The following is a 25,966-nucleotide window of genomic DNA, read 5'->3' on the forward strand; positions in this document are numbered from 1 at the left end:
CCGGCTGAGGGGACGGGGGCGGGGCCCGGCGCAGCCCCTCCCTCCCTCGGGGCGCGGCCGTTGCGGGCGGCGGTTGGGCCGCTCGGCGCTGCCGGTGACGCGGCGCCTTTAAGAGGCCCGCAGCAGCGCCGCGCCGGGCCTCGGCCGCCATGGGCTCCGCGGCGCCGCGCTCCGCGCCGGGACGGCCCCGGCCCCTGCGCCCGGGCCCGACTCCGGCTCCGCGGCCGGCCGCGGCCGCCCTGGCGCTGCTCGTGCTGCTGGCGGCGCCCGGCGGGCTGCTGGCGGCGCCCGAGGAGGAGCCCGGCCGCAACAAGGTGCCGGCGGCGCAGGAAGCGGCGCAGGGAGCCGAGGTGAGGCGTTTTGGGGGGGTGGGGGGGGGCGGATTTTAAATCCTGACAGAAAATAATTCGGGGGGCCGTTAGGAGAAACCTAACGGTCAGGGGGTTCCTCAGTCAGGTGATCACGCGCACAGGGGGGAAGTTACATACGCACCGCTCGATGCAAGATGGATGGAAAGTTTAAAAATCAAACCCGAGAATGTACAGCGCTGTTAAAAGCACAGAAATTCTGTCACGCTGCGATCCGGCCCTGTGCGTGCATGTGTTCGCTTTCTCGGCCGTCTCCGGTCAAACGTGAACATCAGCCTCCTTGTTCTGGGTCCTGCTTTTGATGATAGGTATCTCAATCTTCTTAAGAAGTAAACACTAATTATTAAGGAGAATCTGGAATGTGCTGGTCAGGTTTGGCCACTGGGAAGTCTGAGAGATGGTTTTCAAGAAACAAAATACACCCAAAAAAGTTTATGCAAACTTGCATAAAATGTTAATGTGGTTGAGATGCTCGGGTTCAGCAAGGGAAGAAAGTGATCCTGACAAACATTCAGAGGACTTCATGTTTCTCCTAAGCTATCATAATTGCTCAGTATCTGTTTGATAAGTTTAATTCTCACTATTTTTATCAAAGAATTGCTAGTTTAGTCGAGCATCATAACATAAGTAGGTACGCACTGTAAAGATAGCAATACTGGAGCTGAGCTAAAGCTGCTTTCCCCTTGTTTCACTGTAGCAGTGGTAATAGCCTGCGTGCTGAAGTACTGCCTTAGTAATCAGAGCAGGATCTTCTGGCTGAGAGACTGACTCTTAGTCCAAGGTAGGTGGCCACCAGTAACGTGTTAATGATAATTAATGCTGCACGAAAGGTGCACGCTTGCAATGCCACCCTAGGCTGTATGACATGGCAGGAGAAATACCGAGCTCAGTACTTCCAGGAATCAGATGTTCAAGCCTAGTTAACCCGTCTTCGTTTTGTTTTGTCTCTCCCTTACAGAAAGGGTCCTCGTCTGTTGCTCCAGTTCACCTCGTCAATGAAGAGTCACCTGACAAGACTAATTTGGGCTTTATTCATGCATTTGTGGCAGCTATATCGGTCATCATTGTATCGGAGCTGGGGGACAAGACCTTCTTCATTGCGGCCATCATGGCGATGCGGTACAACCGTTTGACTGTCCTGGCTGGTGCTATGCTTGCCTTAGGACTGATGACATGTTTATCAGGTTAGCCCTCACAGTCTTTTGATTTGTCTGTTAAAATGTACAGGATAAATATGTATTTATCAATACATCTTAACTGAAGTTAAATTGAAGGTAGTAGGTATATGCTGTTTGAGGAGGTATATTTCTGTTTTGAGGAGATTCTGAAGGGTTTTCAGGGGGTCGTAGCTCAAATCAAGTATTTAGATTCATAACTCTAATTAGGTGTTTATACTCCCTAGACATATATATATGCACATAAGGAAAAGGAGTGGAATTGGAAGCCTAAAGTACTTCACTGGGTTTTGTGCTACTGTATTCCTTTCTATTTTTAGCTCCTATAAAATTAGTACATCTAAAGAGAGTGCAGGGGTGACTTTTTTTCCTCCTAAGGTGAGAGATTCTTAACACGATGCTAGATTTCCCTCGACTGCCTTGTATCCTCGTATGTGTAGCTGGTTGGAAGCTGTGCAAGTGGAAGATTACATTCTGTCCTGATCCTTTGCGGTACACGGTACTGACAGAGCAAAGGGCTGGAGGGGAAGTGAGGTGTCAAATGGCGCTTGAGGAACAAGTAGCTCTGGGTGCTTACATAGCTGTAATTATAAAATGGAGCAGCCTTCAGGTATATCAGATGGAGCATGTAGTTTGTTGTATACGTGCTCATTTCTAAATATGCCTATTACAGAAATACTTTAAGTAGCATTCTTTGGTTTATACACTCTGGAGACAGCCTATGAACTGGCTTCAGGCCTCTCTCCATTTTCCAGATGTATAGCCACTGCTCTGTGTTGCTGTATGCATTGCTGCAATTATCATTGCGGTCTTAGAGCAGTTTCCATTCGCACTGTGTGTAATGGCAGCATTATGAGAGTCTCTGCTATTAGTCACAACGTTCTCTGAGCGTTGTTCCACTGCTGCACTGCTTGCTTCATTTAACTTTATTTAGTATCATAGGTGATGGTGCACCAGGTGTATCTTGTGAGCTCTCTCTGCCATCTGCCCATTACAGCCCTCCCTTTCTGTATATCAAGTCTTCCTTCAAATCTTCCTTTCTTGACGCTTTTCCGTGAAAGCTTTCTTTTCTAATTTCTTCCCTAGTTTCGGGGTTCCCAGCTGTTTTTTTTCTATTCAGACAGGAGCTGCCTTTCTTCCCTCTCTCTGCCCTTGTTTCTCACAAACACAGCGAGCTGTGTTTAGAACTTTCTGGCTTTTGTTTTGTTTCTGTTTTTTCCTATTTAGATTTCATGAAATCCTGCTCATTTAAACTCACTAGCTCCAAATGATAAGTGTGTGGGTTTGTTTTTTTTATTCCAAGCTGTGCTTAGAAACATTTTTACCCTTGTGATGTAACAAGCTGCCTTACCATTCTGATTATTTCATTGTTTTTGTGCTTTGTGTATGGTAATTAATGCTAAAACCATCTTTCTGTATAGTTCTTTTCATGGCTTTAATACAGTATTTTCAGTCTTTAAAAACAAGTTTAGTTGAAATTCTTCTGTTTATTTGGCTATGGAACTTACCATGTTCTTATTCATGTGTGTATGTACTATGATCACTGATAGTACAGCCTAACTTTGTTTTGGTATGATAGTCATACTAGGGGTAGAGGCAGTGTGGATGGATTAACTTTCAGGTTGTGTAGTAACTTCTGAACCTGTTTTGAACTAAGGTGGCGTGTAATACGCTTCCATGTAGCTGCACGTGCAGTAAAACAGCAGAGACAATTTTGTGTGTGTGATCCAAACAGCTGTTTCCTCTTATTTACACAGGCCTTTTATGTCCACAGTGCCTGGATGCACATTTCTTCTTTTTGGCTTGGTTTGATCACCTTCGATACCCATAAAAGTAGATGCTCTGAGATGCTCTGTGGAGATGTTCTTTAGTCTTTGAGTGGGATCAGTGCTTTTATACTAAAGGACAATTGAATTTTGTCACCTTGCATGTTTATGGGGAGTGTGGGGGAGAGAGGAATAGTAACGTGTAAGTATTTGCACTTCGCAAAAGGAGAAATGAGTGAATTCAGGCAACCGGATTATTTGCAGGTTTGTCTAATAAATAAGAATATATCTTATTCTGACTTTATCTGATAAATAAGACAGGTCTGAAATAAAAAGGGATTGCAAAGAGATGCCATCCAACATGTAGCCATATATATAAAAAGATTTAACTGGTAGTGTATACCATGACTAATCTAACATGGTGATAAATGAAATCTCTTGGCCTGCTTGGAGAAAAGCAGGATTTGTGTAGACCTTAAGTGGAAAGATAGTTTTGCTTGGACTGACTCTTTGGAAAAGCAGCACATCAACTTTGCTTAGTGTACGTCGTCTCTGTGTTAATAGACTTCAGTCTCTAGTATGACCAGTAACAGCTGGAGTTTCTAGAGTGTTGTTGTCTTGCAAAAATAGGAAATGATACGAAACTTTTTTTTTTTTTAAAGCATTCGTTTATCAGTGAAAACTTGAATCTCAGACTTTGCTAGTGAGCATTTTTTAGGTATGGGAAAAATAATGATATTTATGCTTAATTTTGAACATACACGTTTGTTTTCTTTCAGTTTTGTTTGGCTATGCCACAACAGTTATTCCTCGTGTGTACACATACTATGTGTCAACTGCGCTGTTTGCAATTTTTGGCGTCCGAATGCTTCGGGAAGGCTTGAAAATGAGTCCGGATGAGGGTCAGGAAGAGCTGGAGGAAGTTCAAGCAGAAATTAAGAAAAAAGATGAGGAAGTAAGTGAAAACTGTCTGTGAATTATGGCTAATGAAACAGTTACAGCTTTCCAGTTGCGGAACAGCAGTGTGTTGGGGGTGTTCAGCCATGTCAGGGATTAGTGAGAGTCTGCACAGCACATGTGTGGCCAGCTGGACAGAAGTGGGCCTCGGGAGGCTGTTTCAGCAGATGATTCTGGTTCTGTGGCATAACCTACTTCTGTGGAGAAAAGGGGTTTTCTCCAGAGAGCCCATTTTTTAAAAAGGCATGTGCTAGCAGACAGAGGGCATGAACAGTTGCTCTTTTGTCGCTTTCACGGTCAGGTAAAATAGCACTGAGGTTTGTGGTGCTGCAGCAAAGGTCTCTTATAATAACTTTATAAATAAACTGGTCCACTTCTAAGGAATAGTGTGGAATAGTAATATTATTTCTGTTAAGATTTTTTTTGTCAATTTTATCAAATCCTAATTTGAGAGCCACCGCTTTTGAAGTGGTGTCTGTACCTGTCAGGTTGTTGTACCTGCTTTGGAACAGGAAGGAATCTATAGTTCGAAGTCAGGTATTGTTCCTGTTGTACTTGCACAGCAGTTACGAGCTTTAAGATGGACAACAAGTGGAAGTTAGAGGTGATTACAGATATATTTGTGTGTATAATAAGCATCTTAAAATGCTGTCTAATATAAATAATATGTTGCTAATGCTCAGTCAGTGGTAATAGCATTCCAGATATTAAATTACTAGCTTTACGGTTTAAGTATTTCATTTAGGTTATTTAGTTGATATTTCTAATCATATATATTGTTTTTTTTCCCCTTGTCCTCTACAGCTTCAGAGAACTAAACTGTTAAATGGTCCAGGGGATGTGGAAACAGGGTCAAGCACCACTATACCTCAGAAGAAATGGCTACATTTTATTTCTCCAATCTTTGTTCAAGCTTTTACTTTAACATTTCTAGCAGAATGGGGTGATCGTTCCCAGTTAACAACCATTGTCTTGGCAGCCAGAGAGGTGAGTGTTGTGGAATGCCCCCTGTGCTTTTGCCGTCTTTGGGTTGCCTGCAGATTAGCGGGGCAGACAAAATATCCTTGCAGGAGGTGTCAGAGTCACACCTGCTGCTTTATTGTGCATTAATGTCACAGCTGTGCTGAGGGAGACCTGAAAATAAAGGCGTTGAGGCTCTGCATATCATTAGAGCTATTGTCGCACGATTAGGATTGCACAGGCATTTCTGAAAGTAGTTGTTTTATATCATGCAGCTGAATACAGCTGTTACTTGGTATCATGTAGAAAGAGATGTTACAGAACCTCTTTCTTTCATCTGTGAGATCATACAGCTTTAACACAGTAGCTTTAAAAGGAGATCTTCCTCATAGCAAACTTAAAACTGTTAAAAAGATACTTTTTAAAAAAGAAATAAATGAATTTGTTATGGTGTACAGAACTAAAATTCCAAACAGCTTTACAGTAAGACTGTAAATGAAATGATACTCAGCATGATGATCAGAATGTATGTAACTGTAATACACTTACAGGAAAGTTAAGGCTTATAGTCAGTCTTTTAATAAACTCGAATAGTTTGCCTGTGCTCTCTCCATTCATTGAGATGATTTACATTTTTTTCCTAGGACTCACGCTTCTTTCAGCAGACTCTCAGACCTTCTCTTGGGGCTGTGTAATGAAGGAGGCTATAATCTGTAGGAACCTCTTGCCTTTATTGCAGTGTAGGGAAGGTGCTTAGAGTTAATGAGGCAGGGAACAGCAGAGGATGATCTCATTGTTCAGGCAGCTACATGCCATCTTGGGGAAATTAGGAATTATTACTACTGCCTCTGCCAAAGTTCTTATGAAGTATTGGGTAAGTTGCTTAAGCCCATCCTGTCACAGGTAGTTGTTGAATTCTCTTTTGCATTTTTCTGAGCGTCCTGTTACGAAGTGTCAGTTGGACTCTGGTGTGATTTGTGAAGGTGCTGAGCATTGCAACTAAAGTTTGTGGATGTTGAGCTTTTAACCGATAAAGTGGTTCTATAAGTGGTATGAAAACAAGTACTACAAAAATGAATTCGAGATGTCTTAATCATGACTTTCAAAACCAGTGAATGATTGTGATCTGGATCTCCTCTTATGTTATCTGTGGGATTGTTTTTATACCCCTTTCGTAATGTATTCAGGTGAATTCTTTGTGAAGTACTAAGATATGTAGCAGAAGTATTACAGAAATGCTTACGAGGAAAAAAATTATACAGAGATTGTGAGTAGTGTGGTAAATCAGCTGTGACCGTACATTCTCCAATGAACTGAAAGCAAAATGCTCTGACTGCTCATTAAGTGAGTAGTGTCCATCCTGTCACAAGTGAAACAGGGTTCCTTTGGAGGGGGAAGAAAAGTCATAATTTAAACTGTCTCAGTGCATAAAACAGGAGAAAGATTTAAGTCTGTCTTAATGAACCTAATCCTGAAAAGAGTCCTTAAGAACTTAATTTAACACCTTAATAGTTTCCTGCATATAGGAAATGTTCATCAGTCTAAGTGTTTGAAAGGGAAACCAAAGAAATTCTATCCCATCATGTTAGACTGACTTTCTTGGCAGTATCTGAGCACTTCTGCTACTGAAGATACTACGCTAGTGGAAGTCATAAATTATTATCTCCAGGGACCGCAGTCAGGAATGGGGTAGAGGGAGGGCACGATCCACCTTTTGCTAGAGGGCTGCCGACAGCATAGAAACGAGGGGTTCCAGGAATATTTGGTTCTGTTTCCAATTATGGAGGCAAGTGTATTCTGCTGGCTCAGCTCTACTTCCCTCCTGGGCTTCTTAGTCAGTAGCCTTCTGTTCTTTGTCCACTACTCTGTAGCTTCTCTCACTAGCTTCTGGTTTTTGATCAGTTGGTGTTTGTTTTCTTCACATCAGATCACCTCCTGGACAGTTTTCCTGTTTCTCTGTTAGAGGCTTCATGTGTTCCTCGTGTGGAGGCAGTAGCTTTTTCTGCTCTCCGAGCTGGAAGTCTCACTTTCCTTCCTGCAGGAGAGATTTGCAGAGGACTCGACTCCACTTTCCTTAGTGCAGCAGAAAATCACGCTCTTATCTAGCCTCCTTTATCTGTCATTAAAAGATTTGTTTTCTCTTTCTAATGCTGAGTCTTCTGTTCTGTGAGGCTTTTAATATACATGCTGCCCTTAACTGTGCAATTTGTGAGCAGATCTCAAACGTCTTTAAGTAGTAATTTGTTACTGCAGTGAGAAGGTGCTCATTATGCAAAGAGGTGAAAGCATTTGTTGACAATACATTTTGAAAGCAGTTTGTTATCCTCCAGAGAGAAATTTTATCCTACTCCCCACTTCAGTTGATTTGTATTTTGGGGGAGGGAGCTGCAGAATAGAGCGCACTCTTGTGAATCTGGACAAAGGAGTTGGAATGTTTTAGCTACTGGAAACATTCATTTGCAGTTCATGAATTATTTTTTTCCCCGTTCTTTATAATTAGGTTGGTGTTCCTTCAGCTGATGCATATTGTGTTTCTCGACAGCTGCCACCTTACCTCTAGAGGTTACTTAAATCGCTCTGCTGTACTTAAACATTTGTGGATCTATATTAAACTACTTAAAGATGCTTCTTGGTTGAAACATCCCACATTAGTCACGTTTAGATTTAAGCCTGTTTCATGAGCTGAAGTATACTGCTACTGTTCTTTAACACAACGATAGATGCTGGAGCAGAGTGAACACGCTTCATCCTGCCTAACCAAGCAGCCAAGTTGTGGTCCTGTCATGGTAGGAGCTTGTCATGGGACTAGTAGGCTTTCAGTTGCACTGATGTTTCCCTTTTGTCTTTTCTCCTCAGGATCCCTATGGCGTGGCAGTAGGAGGAACGGTGGGACACTGTCTGTGCACTGGTTTAGCAGTTATTGGAGGGAGAATGATAGCACAAAAAATTTCTGTAAGGACTGGTAAGTGAAAACTCATTCTAACTGAAAAATGTATTAATGCTGGTAATGTCTATAATGTCAATAGTTACATGCTTGGGAAGAGTGTTTCTTGAAACTTCTGTGAATTCCTTCTGGGGTTTGGGTCTGTGTGCTTTCTGTAGTTCCAGAAAAGGTGAGGGGGTGGTGGGGTAAACATCTGCAAAAGGCTAAACGCATATTCTGCCTCCTTTGTTAAGGCAATAGATGATAGACACTAATCTAACAATGATTTAATGTGCTCTAAATAAGCTCAGTGTGCATCTATGGCTGTAGGAATGGCCTTATTAGGTTAGACCAAATACCCATCTAGCCCGTTAGCTTGTTTGGAGTGGTAAAATGGGCCAAAAGCAGTGATATTGCCCCAGCCTCCAGCAGCTTGTGGCGCTGTAAGCAGTTAATGGTTTTCATACAGTCTCCTTCGATATAGTTAAACTGTTCTAAAAATGCTAATCACTAATATCACTTTTAACTGATGACTTGCTCCAGCTTGAGAATATTGGATCTTAATTTCCTCCATATAGCCAAATAACAGTAGGAATCAACCTCTCTTACACGAGCTGAAGTAATACAAGTCAAACAAAGCTTCCTTTTAAGGACCAAAATATATTCTTGTAAATAGAATTAGACAAGGGGGTGGCACATGGACATCCTGACACTGAGCTAGAAATAAAGTCTACTGTTTGCAGCATAAATTGTAAAGTAAGATTGTTTTGGGAATCAGACGTCTTACAAATAAATAATGTGTCATGGAAGATACTTAACTTTCTCGGTGTCTAATTTCTTTTTTATTTTTCCTTTTCAGTGACAATCATAGGAGGCATTGTCTTCTTAGCTTTTGCATTTTCTGCACTATTTATAAGTCCAGACTCTGGTTTTTAAATTTTCTCATCACTACAGAAGAACAAGGATTGGAAGCATCAAGCAGCTATCCTTGTGTGGTTTTGTATATAATGTACAGAATTAGAGTTAAACAAGCACTGAAGATGAGACACTGAACTTTTTATAGCAAATGATCTGTGGGATTGACGCATTTATGGACAGCTTCTGCGGTGGAGATCTGCTTACTGTCTGGTTGTATATTCAGTGGTGCCTGCTCCCTTGGCAGGATTTGCGCGGCTCTCTTGTTTGCTGGACCTGGCTCAGCTGAGTTTTGAGGACCTACATCAGAAATGTCGAGGCTTCTTTTTTTTCTTCTGTTACACACTCCCACCTCTCTTCACGAGCTTGTTCTTAAGTCTTCTCTGAAGCAGACCACAAGTGTTTTGTTCCATATTGCTTTAACAAAGCATTAAAGAGAAAACGGCTGACTCCCTCTTCCGAGGACTTGGGTTCCAGAATGTGCCTGAGGCTGGATAATCTAAGCAACAAGAAGCCTGGGAGCAGTTCCTATACCATTGGGTGGCCAAGCCACCAACAGAGCATTTTATAAATTTAATTTAGAGGGCAAACTTCTTAATCAGGGATCTATATCAGGAAATCGGTGTCTGGTGATTAACAACCTACCATGTTCGATATGCAAGCTGTCTGAAGCTAATATTATTTGACTTTTTTCTCCTTTTTCTGAATTTTAAAACATTAAGGTATGTGGAAAATAATGCAATGGTCCAACGTAACGATATTCCATTCCCAGGATTGAACAATAATGGAATTCTTAGATTTAGATGTGTTCATATTTTTCTTTTTAGGAATAGAAATGTAATCTGGAGGAGTATTAATAAAACATAGTGTCTCCATTTGAGTTATTTTCAGTATTGTTTTTGACAGTTCCCATAATTCTTGCCACAAAGGTTAAAGTAATGGTTATGTATCTAAGGCTGGGAAAGTTTATAAATTTATTTTGGATACTGTTATAAATGCCAGTTATAAAGACTTTAAAAATGTTGACAGCTTAAGATGTGTGGATTACTGAAACATGCTTTTCTCTGCTTTTCAGTGCCTGTTTGGGTTCTGAGCCAATAGCTTAAATAACCCACTGAGAGCTATTCAGTAGCAGTCTTGAGAAGTAGAAGATATGGTTTCTAATGGTATCAATCTGCTTTTTACTGAAGCTGAAGCAAGATGCAGCCTTGCAGATCTGACCATTCAATGTGTAGCTTGAGAACCAAGCATTAGCAGTCCTTCCCTTGGGTTTCTCTGCCAAGAGACAGACAGCACTTAGTGCCACCTTGCTGGAAATCCAAGGCTGTAGCAGCTTGCTACCTTTCATGCACAGCCGCATGAAAATGGATTACAATTTCAGGCTCCAAGCCTAAATGTTCATGCCTTGACCTGAATGAAGGATGTGCTGGCAGTGCCCTGGTTAGTTTCTGGGTGTTGTGCTGTGTTGTTTAGTTTGAACCCAACATTAGCCAGTCACTGCAGCCTGCTCTCTCCCACACCCTGGAAGGGTGCTGTCGGCAGTGTGTTTAAACTCATACCTGCAGGGGATGTGTCATGCAGGTTGTGTCAAAACAGGGAAGGAACAGGGAACCCAAAGCAGGGAAGAGCCTGAACTTTTAACTGCTTGCTGGACAGCTGCTTGTTTTATTACCCCAAAGTGGTGCTGGATTACAGCGTGTTTGTAAAGTAATTATGGTGCTGCAGGCTGCTGCTCATCCTGCCAAAAGCTCTTGCTCAAAAGACAGAGCCGAACTAGCTGGCTGGGTTCTCATGTAGAAACTTTCCAATCTTTAGATGTGTCGCTTAAAGCTGTTTTGGTATTAAAACAATTATGACTAACAGAAAAACGAAGCTATTTAATATGGTGTTTGTAGAGGTGAATGTGAAGTTGCAGAACACATCTAGGCAACTTCTGCATTTACGTTTTACTGTTACAGACTTGTACGTGATGCAAAGTACTGCTTTTGACCACTGTCTGGCTGCTATCTAACAATAGGCAGGTAAGAGTTCAGTCTGAATAATGGTCCTACTGGTTTTTTGTTTGTTTTTTGTACAAACACAGACTTATGCTTAGGAATCTATTATAAAATTAAACAGGTCCTGAAAAGTCAGCAAAAGTTTTAAAAGGCACTTTTGCAGTTGCTTCTAACTACAGTGATTTAATGTTGTCACTTGCCTGCTGGAATTCTTCACAATTCAAAGAATCCGGTGCAGCCTCATTACGGTGTCCCTGAGCCTGCTGAAGGTGATCGAAGTTCCCAACTTATTTTTGGCAGCGCTGTGTTCGCTGCCCTGTCCTCCCACATCGCCTCGTAGTGCTCAGACCCCAGCCGTCTCCCTCGACTGTTGGCTCGGACCCCAGCCATCTGGCTTGCGTTTTTGGCTGGTTCAGGGGCTGGGATTTTGGCAGCTTTCATCACTGCTTGCTCATCCTACTAATACACTGCCGTCAGGGGTGTGTGGCACTGTTCCATCCCGAAATCCCGGTACACTCCAGATACAGGTAATATCTTCGTGTGTGTGTGTCTATATGGATAGATATAAAAGATACGACACCTGTGGTGGCTTACCCTTTAAGGGCAGTCTGCATCATAAGCTTCTAAATGTTGCTAAAGCCTTTTCTTCGCCCATGCTTTCCTTAAAGGTGGCAGGTGTCAATCGAAGAGGTGGGTATGCTGCTGGCGAGATGAAGTAAATCTGCTTACTGCAGCTAAAACATATTTGGGAGACGGGTCACTACTGGGCTAAAATACCCTGTGTGGGAGGTGTTGAAGGCAGAACCCGAGATGATGCAGACTGGTGCTGCAGCGACTTGAGATGCCTTGTGAATTCAGAGGGTGAGGAGCTGAAAGGTAACATCGTGGCGTATGAGATGCTGACGTGCAAGCAGTCATTCCTGCTCTCCCCCAACCTGTTCCCTTACCTGCCCCCAGATTTGGCAGAAGTTACTGATCTCTACTTAGAAAAACAAACCTTATCACTGTCTTGCAAGTCCCCGTGCCAAGCACTAAAGAACTGTGTGTCACGTCTGAATGAGTGGTAGCTCGTTTGTTGCAACTTTGTCTTATTTCCTCCTTCAACACAGTAAGTTGTAATGTGTTTAACAGTGGAGTAGCGCATATGAGAGTGGATTACTTTGCCTTTTCTTGGAGTTCCTGATGTGACAAGTTGTTTACCAACTCGCAGGAGTGCTCAGGCTGTGAGTTAAAGCACCAAGGGGGGGGAGGTTGAGATGTTACATTTATAGAGATGCCCAAGCTATGGAATTTTAGCCAAGCACTTCTTGAGGAGGGTGGAGGCAAAATGTGGGGTAAGAAATCACATGAAGTTACCGAAACACCAGAAGTCATCTTCCTTTCAGTTGTGTTAGAAGTACTCAGTAGTTGGTTTTAAAGTTTTGTGGATTGATGTACTTTTTCCTTATAAGCAAGAAGAGTAAGATCAGCAAGGAAAAAAGCATGGGGAATAGTCAGAAGTGCCAGGTGTGGTTCTGTTTTACTGCTCTCGGCTACATCAGTGTGCTCACGTGGAAGAGGATCAAACAAGTGCATGTCGGTGCAGTCCTGCAGTGGCAGCGCTTGACCTGCTTGCCGATGGGGAGGAGGAGCCCTTTGCAGGGCTTCCCTGTCAGTTCCAGAGGCATTTCCCTGTCGGCTTCTGAAGCAGGAGCTTGCATCTCAAGACTGTGTGCACACTTAAAGGTGTGTGCTGCCTGCAGCTACTTGTTTCTAGGCTTGAACATTAGAAACAAAATTGGTATGATAGAGGCTGTTGTACTGGGATGAAAAAAGTCCTCAGTCAAGTTTAAAATGAGAGAAAACTGTTTGCTGCTTGTTGTTTTCCAGGGTGCTTACTTGTTCACAATCCTCCCTGCGTTGCATGTGGCAAAGTGCAGTAAGCAAAGATTAAGGTAGACTTGTAATCTCCAGTCCTGCCAGTGCAAAGTTGTTCAGAAGAAACCTGGTGAACCAAAGTACAGGTCCAGTCTGACAGCAAGCCCGTTCTTAGGGCAATGCAAACGGGTGTGTGTATTCTGGGCTGCTGCCTGGGGGTGTGACAGGCATGTACTGACTAATTCTGCAAGTCTGAAAGCTGGCCAGGGGCAGGCTGTGTAACTGCTCCAGTCCTGGCACCGTTACTCACAGTCCTGTACGCTAAAATAGCTCTCGGCTCTTGAATGAAGAGGACCCTGTGGTTTCAGCCTTGTGCAGCCAGTTATCCTCAATTATTTGCATGGCTCTGGCTGTCATGCAGAGGCATTTGCCATGCTGGCGTGGCGTTTTTCCACAGCTCACCTTGTACTGTCCCAAAAGTCGGCACTCTTGCTGAGTTGCTGCTGATTTTATTGCTAAACTTAACCTGTAATACTTCTGTAAGGGCTGCATCTGTCTGTATGTGACGTGCTACAGAGGTGCATTCCTTCTGCAGTTACATCCTACGTGAAAACAGAGGTGCCACAGGTGTTCAGTAGAGACTGTGCTACAAAGACTGGATTTTTTGTTCTTACTGCATGCTGCCTTCTGACAGCTGAAGTCTTCAGGAATTTGTATCGCCACTGGCTGAGGCCCAGAGTGCAGAGTTAACTAACCTTTGGATTTCTAATCTCCACAGGCACTTTACGGCTGTGTTCTCCTGTAAACAGAGGGTTTGTTTCTCAATTTGCACAGCAGCCAAATGACATTGAACGGCATTCCTTCAGGTGCTGCAGCAGTTGTAATTACTTGATAAGTTTATGGAAAAATACTTTGATATTTCCAAAGTTCAGCTCGAAGGAAACTGCTAAGCTTGCTTGCTGCATGCTATCAGTCTTATCACGGGCGGGTGTAGACAGTCTTTAACTGTGGCACTTCTGCAGCTAGTTTTGTTTTGGTTCATGGGGCTTGTGGCATCTGAAGGTTGTATACAGCTTGCACAAGGGCTACTTAATTCCCAAAGGCAAGAGATCAGTATCTTTACATGGGCATCTGGAGAGGTTATAGAAAGAAAAGAACTGCAGACTGTAAAAATGGCTAAGCATATTTATCACTTCCTCCAGGCATTCAGTTTCAATTACAGGATCTCCTTCCCTCCCACCTTTCCTCAAGCACTTGGTTAATTTCAAATTATTAATTTCTTGTTGACATTCTCACTTTGATCAGTGAGAAAGGATTAGACCACACTGACAGGTTATGTTCAGAGCAGTAAGTGCCTGCTGTAAAGGCGTTGTGCTCTCAGCCAACTGCTTCTTTTTCAGTGGTGTAGCTGACAGGTGAGATAATCCACATGCCTTTAAAAGTACCATCCTTTGACAATCCACCAGCAGAAGAAACTCACAGGGAGGGGAGTTTACAGGAGTTAAAGGAGGGTGCTTTGCCCCTGCCAGAAAGTGAGGGAAGGTACTCTTGAGAAGCTTTCCCTTGCGCCTACAAATAAATAATCTGCAGTGCTGCTCGATCACTTTGACGGAGCAGGGACTGTATGTGTGAAGATGATACCAACGTAGTTTTTGGTTGTGCACATTTGAACAAGTGCTGCGGGTGTAAATGCAAGACAATAATGTAACCACACAAGTCAAAGGTCTCCAGCTTTTGAAGCGGGCCATCGGTTTATGAAGAGATACAGAGAGAAGACAATAGAAGAGTACAGTACGCATTTTTACGGAGATCTCACAAGTCGTGTCTGGGTAGGGGAGAGAAGATAACATTGACATCAAGCAACTTCTCACAAGTCAGGTGTCTGGGTGGGAATGGTGAGAGCGCGCTTCACTGTGAAACTCTGATCAATGTGACATTACGCAACTCCGGAAAAAAAAATCTAGAACCTTAGAAGCTACAAAAAGCAAAATTTTAAATGAGTTACATTTATTCAATTAAAAAAAATTGACAGTTAGTAATGGTCACATGAACACCAGGGAACGGTATCTACATTTCCTGACGTCAATATGAGCGGCACTAGGGTTTTTTTGTTTTACGTATACAAATCTAATGCCAGTTAAAAAAATACAAAACAAAACTGAAACCCAAGACACTGTGAAATCAACACTGCTTAAAAACTCAAAATTCAATCTGATATATTTTAAAATAAATAGTTTTTACCTTTCTTCTTAAAAAAAGACAACTCGCCAACTGCTTTCAAAGCAGTAACATCTTTAAGACCATTCCCAGAAGTGTTTCATAAATAATTACCCCTTGATTGTCTAGTAATGCAGCATCTCTCAGTCTTAGCTAGGGTCTCTGTATTAGGCCACACAGGATTTTGTTCAGACACAGTGTTTTGTTTTGTGTTTTTTTCCCTCTTTTTTATTTAGGTACAATTTCTTTGAATATAGCATATCATGCTGGCAAAACTCATGCAGATGACATAGCATGAAGCATAACAGAGCTTAAAATTACCTGTTTAAAAACAAATACAAGGAATGTAGTGTTAAAAATCATGATACTGAAAAAGCAATTATCCAGTCTCATGGACAACCAAGACAATTCCACATGTTCTCTCACAGTTGTCTCATCTACTATGATTTGCTTAAATAAGTCTTTTTAAATCCAAATTCACTTACTTAACTCTTCAACTTTTTTCCACCAGGGATAAGTAAAAAAATAAAAAGTTAATTATTAAAACTAGTCTCTTTCCTTTTAATCAAAATAACCATTTTTCCAGCCCTCTGACTGTACATCTAATTTTAATAACGATTTCAAATAGAGAAACTCATGAATCTGACATTTGACATCTCCCAGTGCCACGAAACTTACAACACACATAACAATACCTGGGTTAAACCTCTGAACATATGAACACTTTTTGAATCAACTTCAACATTTGAAAAAGGCCACATCTTTAAACCGTCAGTACAATTTCACACAAATTATAATCCTAAGGGACACTTCGAATTACTGAGCAGGCGAGTAAGCCCCTAGATGATTCTCTCTCATAGGCAACTGTGCAACTTAAAAAGTCTCCTTCAAAGGAAGCTATAATCAGTAATCCTTTCCCCGTGCCATATAAAACACAAAGCCAACCAGTTTTCGAAGCCTTTTTAATCTTGCACTTTGAGCCTCAAAGGATCACCGTATTAAAGAAACATTTTCCAGAAATGTCTCTCTTGACAGTTTTATGCATGTTATTCCTTGATGCCCCCCCCCTTTTTAACAGTTTCACTGACTAAAGAAATAAACTGTTTTTCAAATAGTCTTTTCAGTAAAGTGCTTGTCATTACTCAAAAAAAAAAAAGTGCTATTTGAATCTTAAGAAAATTTCTTTTTCTGTGAAAAACTGCCTGATATAGCTTTATTTTTATTTCTTTTTACATAAAGTTGAAATGAAACCTATCTGTTGTAAGGATACTGGGTTACTAATTTTGGTGTTTGGCAGCAGGCAAGATGCCCACAGAAGGTGGTGACACACTGGAACCGTAGTGCAGAAGGTAAACCTTCTAGATGAAATGGAAGGCATATGGAGAGCTCCTACTAGAATCCTTTCATATTTATATACAAATATAATATATATTAAATATAATATAAAAATAGCTATATTCTTTTTTTCTCTGAAATTATCCTAGAAGCTTTTCTTCAAATCCTCACCCATTGCAGGCAAACAATGTCTTCTAAACCCCATACAACTCTGCTGTCTTTCTCACTCCACTATGTGCCACCAGACCGTTTCTTCGTAAACACCATCCTCTCCTTACCAGACTCCTTCCCTTCTGTCAGAGTCATTCTGTAACGTTTACGCTCCAGAACCTGCAGCATCACAGCGTTCGTTATCATGCCCTTTATTAGGATGTTGCAAATAAGTCTATGACTGTAGTAAATGAGTCAGGCAGAAGCAAAAGGCTGATTAAGAAAGAGGCAACAGCCTGGTCCTCTTCCCAGTACAAATCAAGGACAGCTCAGCAATTGATTCAGCAACAGGGGAAGCTGCAGACACTTTAAACGTGCACCTTTCAGTCACTAGCTGTGAAACAAAGCATTTGCATCCTTGCACAGAATCTGGACCAAGTTCTACGTACTTGCTTGTGTATAAAGTTTGCCTGATTCGTGGTAGGGATTTCTCAAACGCGTGCTCTGTTTTTCCAGTTTGAATTTCCCCATCTTCTAGACTTTCCCTACGAGCTGGTAGTTCTGTAACTGGATGACCTCTCTCTGAGGTTACAAAAAGCTTCTTGGCCAAAGCGTACATTTCTACAGTTCTCTTTCAGCAGCCATGCTATTGTTGTCATCTAACTTCTCTCTCACCTAGTTGAGCCTTTTTACCAACAGACCTATAGCAGCACACCAGAGTATTTGGGAAGGGGGAGATGGGAAGAGAAGTTTAAACAAAGCTTTATATAAAAAGCTGCATCATTAACTGCTGGGCTGGTATCTCTATTTCTTGTAATTCCCATATAATAGCTTAATACACCTATTTTACCACTATTCCAGAGTTCTAATGGCACTATTAAAGCTCTCCCAGATTTTTTTTTAGTGCTGTTATTATTGTAATTGGTTAACAATTTTTATCTAACCTATTTTCCATTAACAGAAGTGCTGATAGCACAGACCTCTATAGTCAACGCAGCTTATTTTAGAAACTGGTGGAACGGTGTGGTAGTCAGAGTAGAGCAAGGCAAACTTCTTTACATCAAGCTTGACAGAAACAGGTTTCTGACCATTACTCCAGCTCAGAGGATGCCAGAAATCCCTTTAAAGCACAGGATTTTTTCCTAGCTATGTTTGGTTTTGGCACCTGCTCCTCGCTCCAGGTTGAAAGAGGCTTCTTGGAGCAGAAACTCACCTCATTCTCTTTGGTACTGCATTTCTCCTTCCTTGCTCACTACTGTGCTTTTTGGTGCCAAACTCTTGCTTTGTAACTGGGGAATAACAAGGGTGCAATGGTGGGACACCTGCAGAGGCAAAGGCCAGCCTCAAAACGTAGCCAACGGCATCCAACGCTTGCTAAACTGGGATCACCTTCCTATGGGTTTGGCTCATCCAGTAATACAATCAAACTGTTCCATAGTACAAAATAGTCCACCACCATTTGGTTACATTCATTCAACTCCTCCGCAGTATTCAAGATTAATCCAACTTTCTCTCCCTCCTACTAATTTTAACTGCTTTTGCTGTTTATTTATCAGATCTATCTGCATGTATTCATTTTCCTCTGAAGTTGTGGTTTTCACAAACTAGTACCATAAAAACCTACTGAATGTTTACTTAAAATAGCATATCGTATCTGTTGGAACTTTTTATTTTCTTTATAAAGTGAAATTACCTTCTGAAGTCTTAGTTCAGTGATACCTCTTAAATCAATAGCCTGGTAGTGTTAAATGCAATCACGATCTCCCCCAAAATATGCTTTAAACACTACAACAATTATTTTGTTGTTTTGTTTTAAATCAGGTTACTGTTCCTACTCCTTCAAAAGGAGTGCTCTCTATTTTGAGATCTTTTAAGAGCATTACCTTTAAGGTCTGAGATTCTAGAGCCGCCTCTGTTTCTGACTAGTGTTTGAGGGGGAGCAGCACTCAAAAATGCTCATGTTCTCAACTCAGACCATTATTAAAATGAACACAGTACAGAAATAGCTATGAAGCAGATACACAGATTTGGTTGACAATGTACTAAGACTTCAAAATTGAGAATGGTTACAGATTCAAGACATTGTAATTCAAGATGTTCAACATTATCACCTGAATTAAAATCAAGGCACTATGGGTTTTTTTTGTTGTTGTTGTTAAAATGACCCTGAATTAGTTCTGACTAAAGAAAGATCTAATTGTTGAAGGAGAATAAAAAGATTCCAACATATTTTAACAAGTTACAATTCTTACCACAGAGAAAGTGGTTAAAAAGTGCCCAAAAGGTTATTAAATGTAAATATATTTTTGTGCAAATTACTCCTATAACTGAAACATTCTTGAAAATTACTGTCATTTGTTTTAAACCTTTTACATAAATATTTCCAACTATGAACTATATCAAAAGATAGCTTTGGGGAATAAAATTCCAAACCATCCACAAGGAAGCAGTGCAAATTCCTATTTTTCAAAGAAAATGAATTAGTTATGAAGTGACGGATGATATTCATGAATCTGAATGTCCTGAACCCTGATGCATGATCACCAGTTCAAACAGCTTCATCAATAATTTAACCTCGAGAAGTCAACTAACCAACACACTATACCTCACCGAACAAACTGTGACATCACAGACAAAGCACAAACAGGAGACTTGTGCCCACACTAAGGGTGAAAATAATGATGCATCATGTTGTAAACAAAAGGGTAGAACAAAGGAAAACATTAGTCTGGGTATGGCATAAGAATTTAGGGAAACATATTCAAACCTACAAATAACAGATTACATTTTCATGCATCATATAAAATATTTTGCTCTTTCTCCTTTTATGCAGACATATACACAATATTTTACAGCATCTGTACAACAGAGAACTGGATTTCACACAACATTTTCAAAATATTTACTGTCCCATAATCATCTGAAAAAATTAGATGTTTGTTGGACTATATTCCTGGCATTTTTTCTGCTAATTCAAACGATTGCTCCGTGTCCATTTTAATACTTTAAAAATGTACAGGACTGATAAAAAATACCAATATTTTCAGCATCCCTCTCATTTCAGTCACATTTTAAGATTTCACCTGGACAAATTAACACATGGCAGCAAATCCTTTAGAACACAGAAACTGGGGCAACTATCAAAGTTGGCCATGTCCCCGTCATCACCTTGTGGCTTTTCTTAACAGGTTCCAGAAGTTAGCTGTAGATCTCAATACCACGGTGTTAGAAAGGCTTTGTACTGCTACCTCTGTAACCTCAGTGCAACTGTTTATGGAGCAGCCCCTACCTGGTAGTTTGCTTCAAAAAGAGGCAGAGCCCCAGCTATTGTGGCTGAACTTTGGAAGGATCAGTCATCTTGTCCGTTCTGTGTCGTGAAAGTTGCTGCTGCTGCTGCTGAGATTGATGCTGCTGGTGGTGGGACTGAGTAAAAGTGCTTTGTTGTAGTGGGAAAGCAGCAGAGAGGATAAGCTGAGCTGACTGATTTCCATGAAGTAACCTGGATGTCTGAAACATGCAAACAGAAGATTATTTTTCCTGCTGTACTGAGCAACAGGCCTAGCTGCTTTTTAACTTTTCAGAAGAGCTCAATCACAACAAACTTCTGATTTGGTCAATTAAGCTGAACAAACAACACAAAGATTAGTTCATACTAATGAAGCTATTTACTGCATCTGACCAATTAATAAGGCAGCTGGTCTTCGTAATTTCCTGTAACAATGGGTAGAACACATGGCAGTTCATCTCCATGTCAAACCACAAGAGCATAACTGGATCTAAGGAATCTATTTTAACAGTACATATGGCTGTCATTGCAGTCACGTAAGAAAACAGTACATGACTTGGCACAGATCAAATTTATCCCCAGATAAAAATTAACCATCAAAGAAACTGCCACGTTTGCAGAACCAAACATCCGCATTGAAAGGGATTAATCACTTTTGGAAATAGTACTTATTTTTAATGTTGACCTTCTTAGAACCAAAAGATGATGGTACTGAAGAAAAGCAGCTAATGTACTTGGACATCTCAACCCAGAAACATGTTCTGCAACCACATCAACTGCTGCACCTGCAGAATCAGACTGTAAGAAGCCTCAGTGAACAGAGGCAGAAAAAAAAAAAAACGATCCTTTTCTCCCTTTTTTAAGACAAAATGCATTTGGTTACTTTGAATCCTAGCATTTCAGTAGTTGGTATTAAAAATCCCAAACTTTTGCCTAGAAAAAAAATCCAGGACAGAAACGGACCTTTGGATATCTTCATCTTCCCTAAATCTTCTGCTTTTCATCAGAATGAAGTCAAAACTGTACAAATGTCTTAATTTAAAAACAGAGATAGACACTACCTACCTGCTAAATTGTATTACTGTTGAAGTACTTATCTGAGTTGTCAAGAGAACACATTCAAATCTGCTCTGGTTTGATTCAGTTCATAAGCCTCAGACTCCCACTACATAAATGAGTGCTGAATTTCAAATCACCAGGCATTCTTCATCTCTCTTGAAGGTCTTTTCCAACCTTAATGATTCTATGATTCTCTTTTTGATTAGAAATGTCAACTTGCAGCTGAAAAGCCTTTGCCTGATGCGTGAAATTGTATGTTCCTATGAAAAATGTTTTTAGCTAGTCAGTAGTTTCTGCCAATGACCTAGTCAAAGGAAATTTTATTTAGTCCTAAACAGAACCTTAACTATTCGTTGTGCACGTAAACATAGATGAAGCTTCTTGTTACTTACTCCGCTGTATATATTCCACCTACACACAGGACCCCTCTTTTAGTGCAAAGGGGAGACTGCACGTAGCAAGAAAGAAGAAATACTGATTGCAAAATAAGGATTTTTAATTATGTACGCTCTTTAAGAGTAAAAAACAACAAAAAAAAAGAAGAAAATATTTCCATAGTAGTTAAAGAATGTTAAGAATGTGCACAAACTGCAGAGTGATAGTTGGATAATTGTATGGACTTTACCTTTCTTTGGAAAAGGAACCATCGGAGGCCGAACCCACACTTTCTTGGAGGCACTTCCTCTCTTGTGTTCTAGCTACCACTGTGTCTCCTTCACCTACATTACCTTCTGGGTGTGCTACATGCCAGTGGTTAATTAGAATCTTAAAATAGCAGCAGATTTTCCTATTCATTCTTTCTACCTTCTTACCTTCTGATTTATTTGGGGGAGAGGGGAGGTACATTTTCTCTCTCTCTCTGAACACCTTGAGTGTTACTTTCCTTTTCTTTTAATCCAATCTCTCCTCCTGCTCCACTTAAGGTTTTTCTCTACTCTCCGTAATGAAGTTACTTGCTGCTCAGCCTCCCCTGTACCCTGTTCATGCCCCATGTCTTGCTTTGGGCTACATGCTGCTTTCCAGAGCAACCTGTTCTGTTCAAGACCACCTCTCACACTTTCTTACATTGATATGAGAATGCAAAGAAAATGCAAGCAGTTTTGAAAGGAAACATCTGTCTCTTTCTCCAGTTCTCAATCAAGAGCAGCAATTCAGAGGGAAGAAGATAAAAAATAGGAGCCAGCACAGAGTGAAATTACAGGAAAGACTACTTCTCTTTAACAGGGTTTTAGAGAATGTCTACAGAATAAACTTATCTTGTGCATCAGGCTTGTTTGGAGGTTACTATTTTAAGAACTCTGGTTTCAGACAAGTACCCCTAAGAAAAGCTAACAATGCTGACAGTGTCAGGACTGAAAAGTTTGTAGAGAATGTGGCATTACCTGTAGGAGCTGCTGTGGGTGCTGGGTCAGCTGTGGCTGAGCTGGTTGCTGAACTGTGGTGACCTGCTGCTGCTGGTCTTGCTGACTTTGCTGCTGCTGTTGTTGCTGCTGCTGTTGCTGTGTTACAGACAAAGTCTGTGGCTGCTGCTGTTGGGCAGCAAAAGTGGGATAAGCTGTCACCACCTGTCCCATAAACATAGTACTCGGTACCATTACCGCTCCACATGCTACTGGGGCCGTGACAAGTTTTGTTACGAGTTGCTGACCTTGAGAAAATCTGTTAATGGAAAAAGACATTTGGAGTCCCTTAGGAAAAATATATCAAGTATCAGGTGCTCTTGACAAATGCAGATTTTGTCAGGTTGATACCATTTTTTAACACCATTAGTTATAAGTCTGCAAAAATGGTATCTTGGGCAAAGTTTACTTAAACAGCTGTATCTAAATACATAGTTACAGTAAGAAATCATATGATTTTTATGCTACTTCTCTATTTATGATGTAGCTGTGTAAGCATATCATTATAGCAAATCACCTGAATATGGTCTCGAAGACTTACCTGATTTGTCTATCCTGCGCAAAAGTAGTTACTGCAGCAGCACTCTGGTTATTGTTCTGTGGCAAGCTAGAAGGAACCTGGACCACGTTTCCTGCTGTTGGCTGAGAAATCACCATAGTGTTATACAAAGGTGCCGACACTGTGCTTTGTGACTGACTGGCAAGAGAAGACTGTTGATTGTGTCCACTAAGTACATTTTGTTGATTATGCTGAAAAGGAAGAACATTTTATGAATTAGTCACTTGAATAGCCAGGTACTACAACTCTCCTCCTCATTGTAATTGCCCAAGTTTTACAACTGCCAGTGCTTTTCTATTACATACGAATTCTTAATTTAAAGTAGACAGGTATTTCTATCAATTGAGGGCGTGGATGCGGGGCTTTAGGGCATCTGAAAATCCCTTAATCTCTTCTCCACAGTATATGTTTCCTTATTATTTCAGCTACTTTCATACTGTTTATTCAAGAGGCTGTCTTCCATCCCTTTAGCATTTCTGTGCCACACTAAAATGTGCACATCTCCTCAATCAATTTCATACTTCAAATTTGGAATTAGCTTAACGCTAAGGTGATAAATTGTCCACCACTAGTGTACCTATGGAGATCCATATGACAGAGCACTTTGACATTATGCATAACAGAGATGAAAAGTGAATAACAACTCAATGTATTTCCCAGTACAGGAGCTGGATGAAAGGTTCAAAAACCAAGTATCATCATACTTCACAGGAACTAAAGCTGCAGAATTCACTCCAAGATACTGTGGATTTCAAAAGTTTACATGAAATCAAAAGAAACTGGAAAAACTCATAGAAGAAAAATCCAGCAAAGGCTATTAACTTGCAAAGGTATCACCTATGACATCTGACTGAAATTGCCGAGGTGTAGAAAAGTCAACTGCAGTAGCACCAATATATGCATTTCCTGTTATTATGTTTTTCTAGGTGTTTACTGTAGAGATCAGTGTCTGGACACTGGGTTTCAAGCTCACCTAATACAAGTGTTCTCATGCTGTATGTTCTATCAACAGAAAATTCACAGAAATTCAAAAAACGCTAGCTGACTATTTTCTTGACATTGGTCTTTCTAAAAAGCTACTAGTTACTAATTATTTACATTTGTAAGTTTTAAAATAAAATCAAGGTTTGAAATTGCATTAGCAAGAACAGAAGCACATTTCAGTTGTAAAACTCTGAACACAGAAATTAACTTGATTCAAAGGACACTTGCAAAAAAACTGGGAGGGGGAGGAGTCAGGGAAGCTACTATTGTGTTTCAGCTATGGTTTTGAACTCTATCCAGCAAAATCACTAATGAGAGTTTTACCTGTGACGCGGTACTCTGCAAAGGCTGTTGCTGTATCATGTGCGGTGTACTTGTATGGCCCGTGTTCATCCCACTTTGATTCTGATTAGTCTGAACAACTTGACCTTGCATGTTTATTGGTGCAAGTTGCTGAACATTTGAAGAATTTCCAGAAGTAAGCTGCACAGAACCGAAGTTGAGTCCAGAAGTTGACTGCTGCAAAAACATCTTAAAAAAAAATCCAAAAATTAGCTTTTAAGAAAAATCTGTTAATTGTTCAAGATCTTAAACAAAAAACGTATTTAATTACTTTTGAATCAATATAAGATGAAGTTTCATCTTAATTATTAGAGACGTTGGAACAGCATTGCAACCACAAAGAGCAAAGAGTTAACTCCTGTGTAGGGTCAGTATTCAGAGACTCTATCTTAACAGCTAAGAATCAGAATCCTGAATTTTAGAGCCCTGAACATTGAGGTTTCATATTTGTTCTTAAAGAAAAAGTACTATTTAGAGACCAACTTACAATGTAGTCTATAACTGTCTAAAGATAAAATTTACTTGAGATCATGTTTCTATTTGTAGGATCTCCAAAAGTGAAACTAATTCGAACGAAGAAAATCTCACAATCAATAGATACAAGCATAGCACTATGAATGCAGTATTTGTTGGCAATCAAGAAACGATATTGGCTATAGTGTATTTTCCAACATCACTCCATTTTAATATACTGAATGCAGCACAAAAATATTTTGAGTCTTGACAAAACGGTAGGCCCAAGACTACAATGAGACACGGTAATAACGTGCAATCTGCAGCACTTGGATTCCGTCCCCTAGTTTCAATAGTCCTGAATAAAGTCCCTCCACAGTGTCAACCTCTTCTTTCAAGCATCTGTAAGTCAGTCGACTGCTGGCAGGCTTGCATGAGACACAGTAAAACACTGGAAACAGTTCATGCCAGAAACTCCTACTACTCAAAAGAACTTAAGCAACGTACTCAATACTTCCAGGAAGTACATTTTTCTACTATTTTTTCAAAGTCCACACTGAAAATATTTAGATTCTTTCCTTATGGTACATTTTTTTGTTAGTTTTTTTTTTGCTTTTGTTTTTAACTAGAAAAATTCAATAGGGTCATTCTTTTCTTGCACAGATAGCTGCCGGAAAGAGAACTACAAAATTTAAAATACACATATTGGCTAAAATACAGAAATTAGGTAGTTGGGTCTTTCTTACTCGCTCTCAGCTACTAGACTGGGGAACGCATCCTCTAGACTTTCTGTCTTTGTGGCTGACTAACTACTTCAGTATATCATGCAAAGTAGAACCACTTCACCAGAAGGGTGTGTAGGAGGATCACAGCCTGATAGTTAGCCAATCTCCTAAGAGATCTGAAGAGGCAGGAATTCATTCAAGAGGTAGGAATTTTACACCCTTGAGCTAAAAGGGAAAATAAACGCTCATCCTGCACGTTTTGAATGAATATTCTAATGGCTGCAAAACTATGTAAGAAGTGAAAACCACTACATCCTCTTACATTTAGATTCATACACAAGCTTGGCTTGAGCTGCTCAACACTGAAAGGATACACTGGGGCACATCCAGATACGTTCTGGAGCAGAATGGTAGGCACCTCAGGAACAGTAGCTTTAGATGCTATTAATTTTAGGCACAGAAGGTAAAGATAGATGGTAGCTGACAGAGGGCAGCAAAGATCATATTGTGAAATTAAGTGCCCAAATCTCACTTTTGA

The 25,966-nt window shown here is 40.6% G+C and overlaps 2 protein-coding genes across 16 annotated transcripts in view; one reads left to right on the top strand and one right to left on the bottom strand.

Moving 5' to 3' along the window:
* The first annotated feature begins 74 nt into the window (after positions 1–74).
* Positions 75–9,939, top strand: TMEM165 (transmembrane protein 165). Its single transcript, XM_066995885.1, has 6 exons — positions 75–350; positions 1,327–1,552; positions 4,089–4,264; positions 5,071–5,253; positions 8,083–8,188; positions 9,009–9,939. Exons 1-6 carry the CDS (start codon positions 150–152, stop codon positions 9,083–9,085), a joined length of 969 nt encoding a protein of 322 aa, XP_066851986.1. The 5' UTR covers positions 75–149; the 3' UTR covers positions 9,086–9,939.
* The window catches only part of CLOCK (clock circadian regulator), a 69,109-nt gene continuing 52,237 nt past the window's right edge, over positions 9,095–25,966 (bottom strand). For all 15 annotated transcript variants that reach the window (XM_066995884.1, XM_048049939.2, XM_048049941.2 and 12 more), the window contains 4 exons: positions 24,233–24,439; positions 22,907–23,115; positions 22,348–22,624; positions 9,095–20,127 (listed from right to left, as the gene is read on the bottom strand). In XM_066995884.1, the coding sequence (XP_066851985.1) occupies positions 19,945–20,127; positions 22,348–22,624; positions 22,907–23,115; positions 24,233–24,439 (876 nt within the window). In that variant the 3' untranslated portion in view covers positions 9,095–19,944. The remainder of the gene's footprint in view (positions 20,128–22,347; positions 22,625–22,906; positions 23,116–24,232; positions 24,440–25,966) is intronic.

Source organism: Anser cygnoides, chromosome 4, assembly GCF_040182565.1.
Source record: "Anser cygnoides isolate HZ-2024a breed goose chromosome 4, Taihu_goose_T2T_genome, whole genome shotgun sequence".
NCBI classification, from domain to species: Eukaryota; Metazoa; Chordata; class Aves; order Anseriformes; family Anatidae; genus Anser; species Anser cygnoides.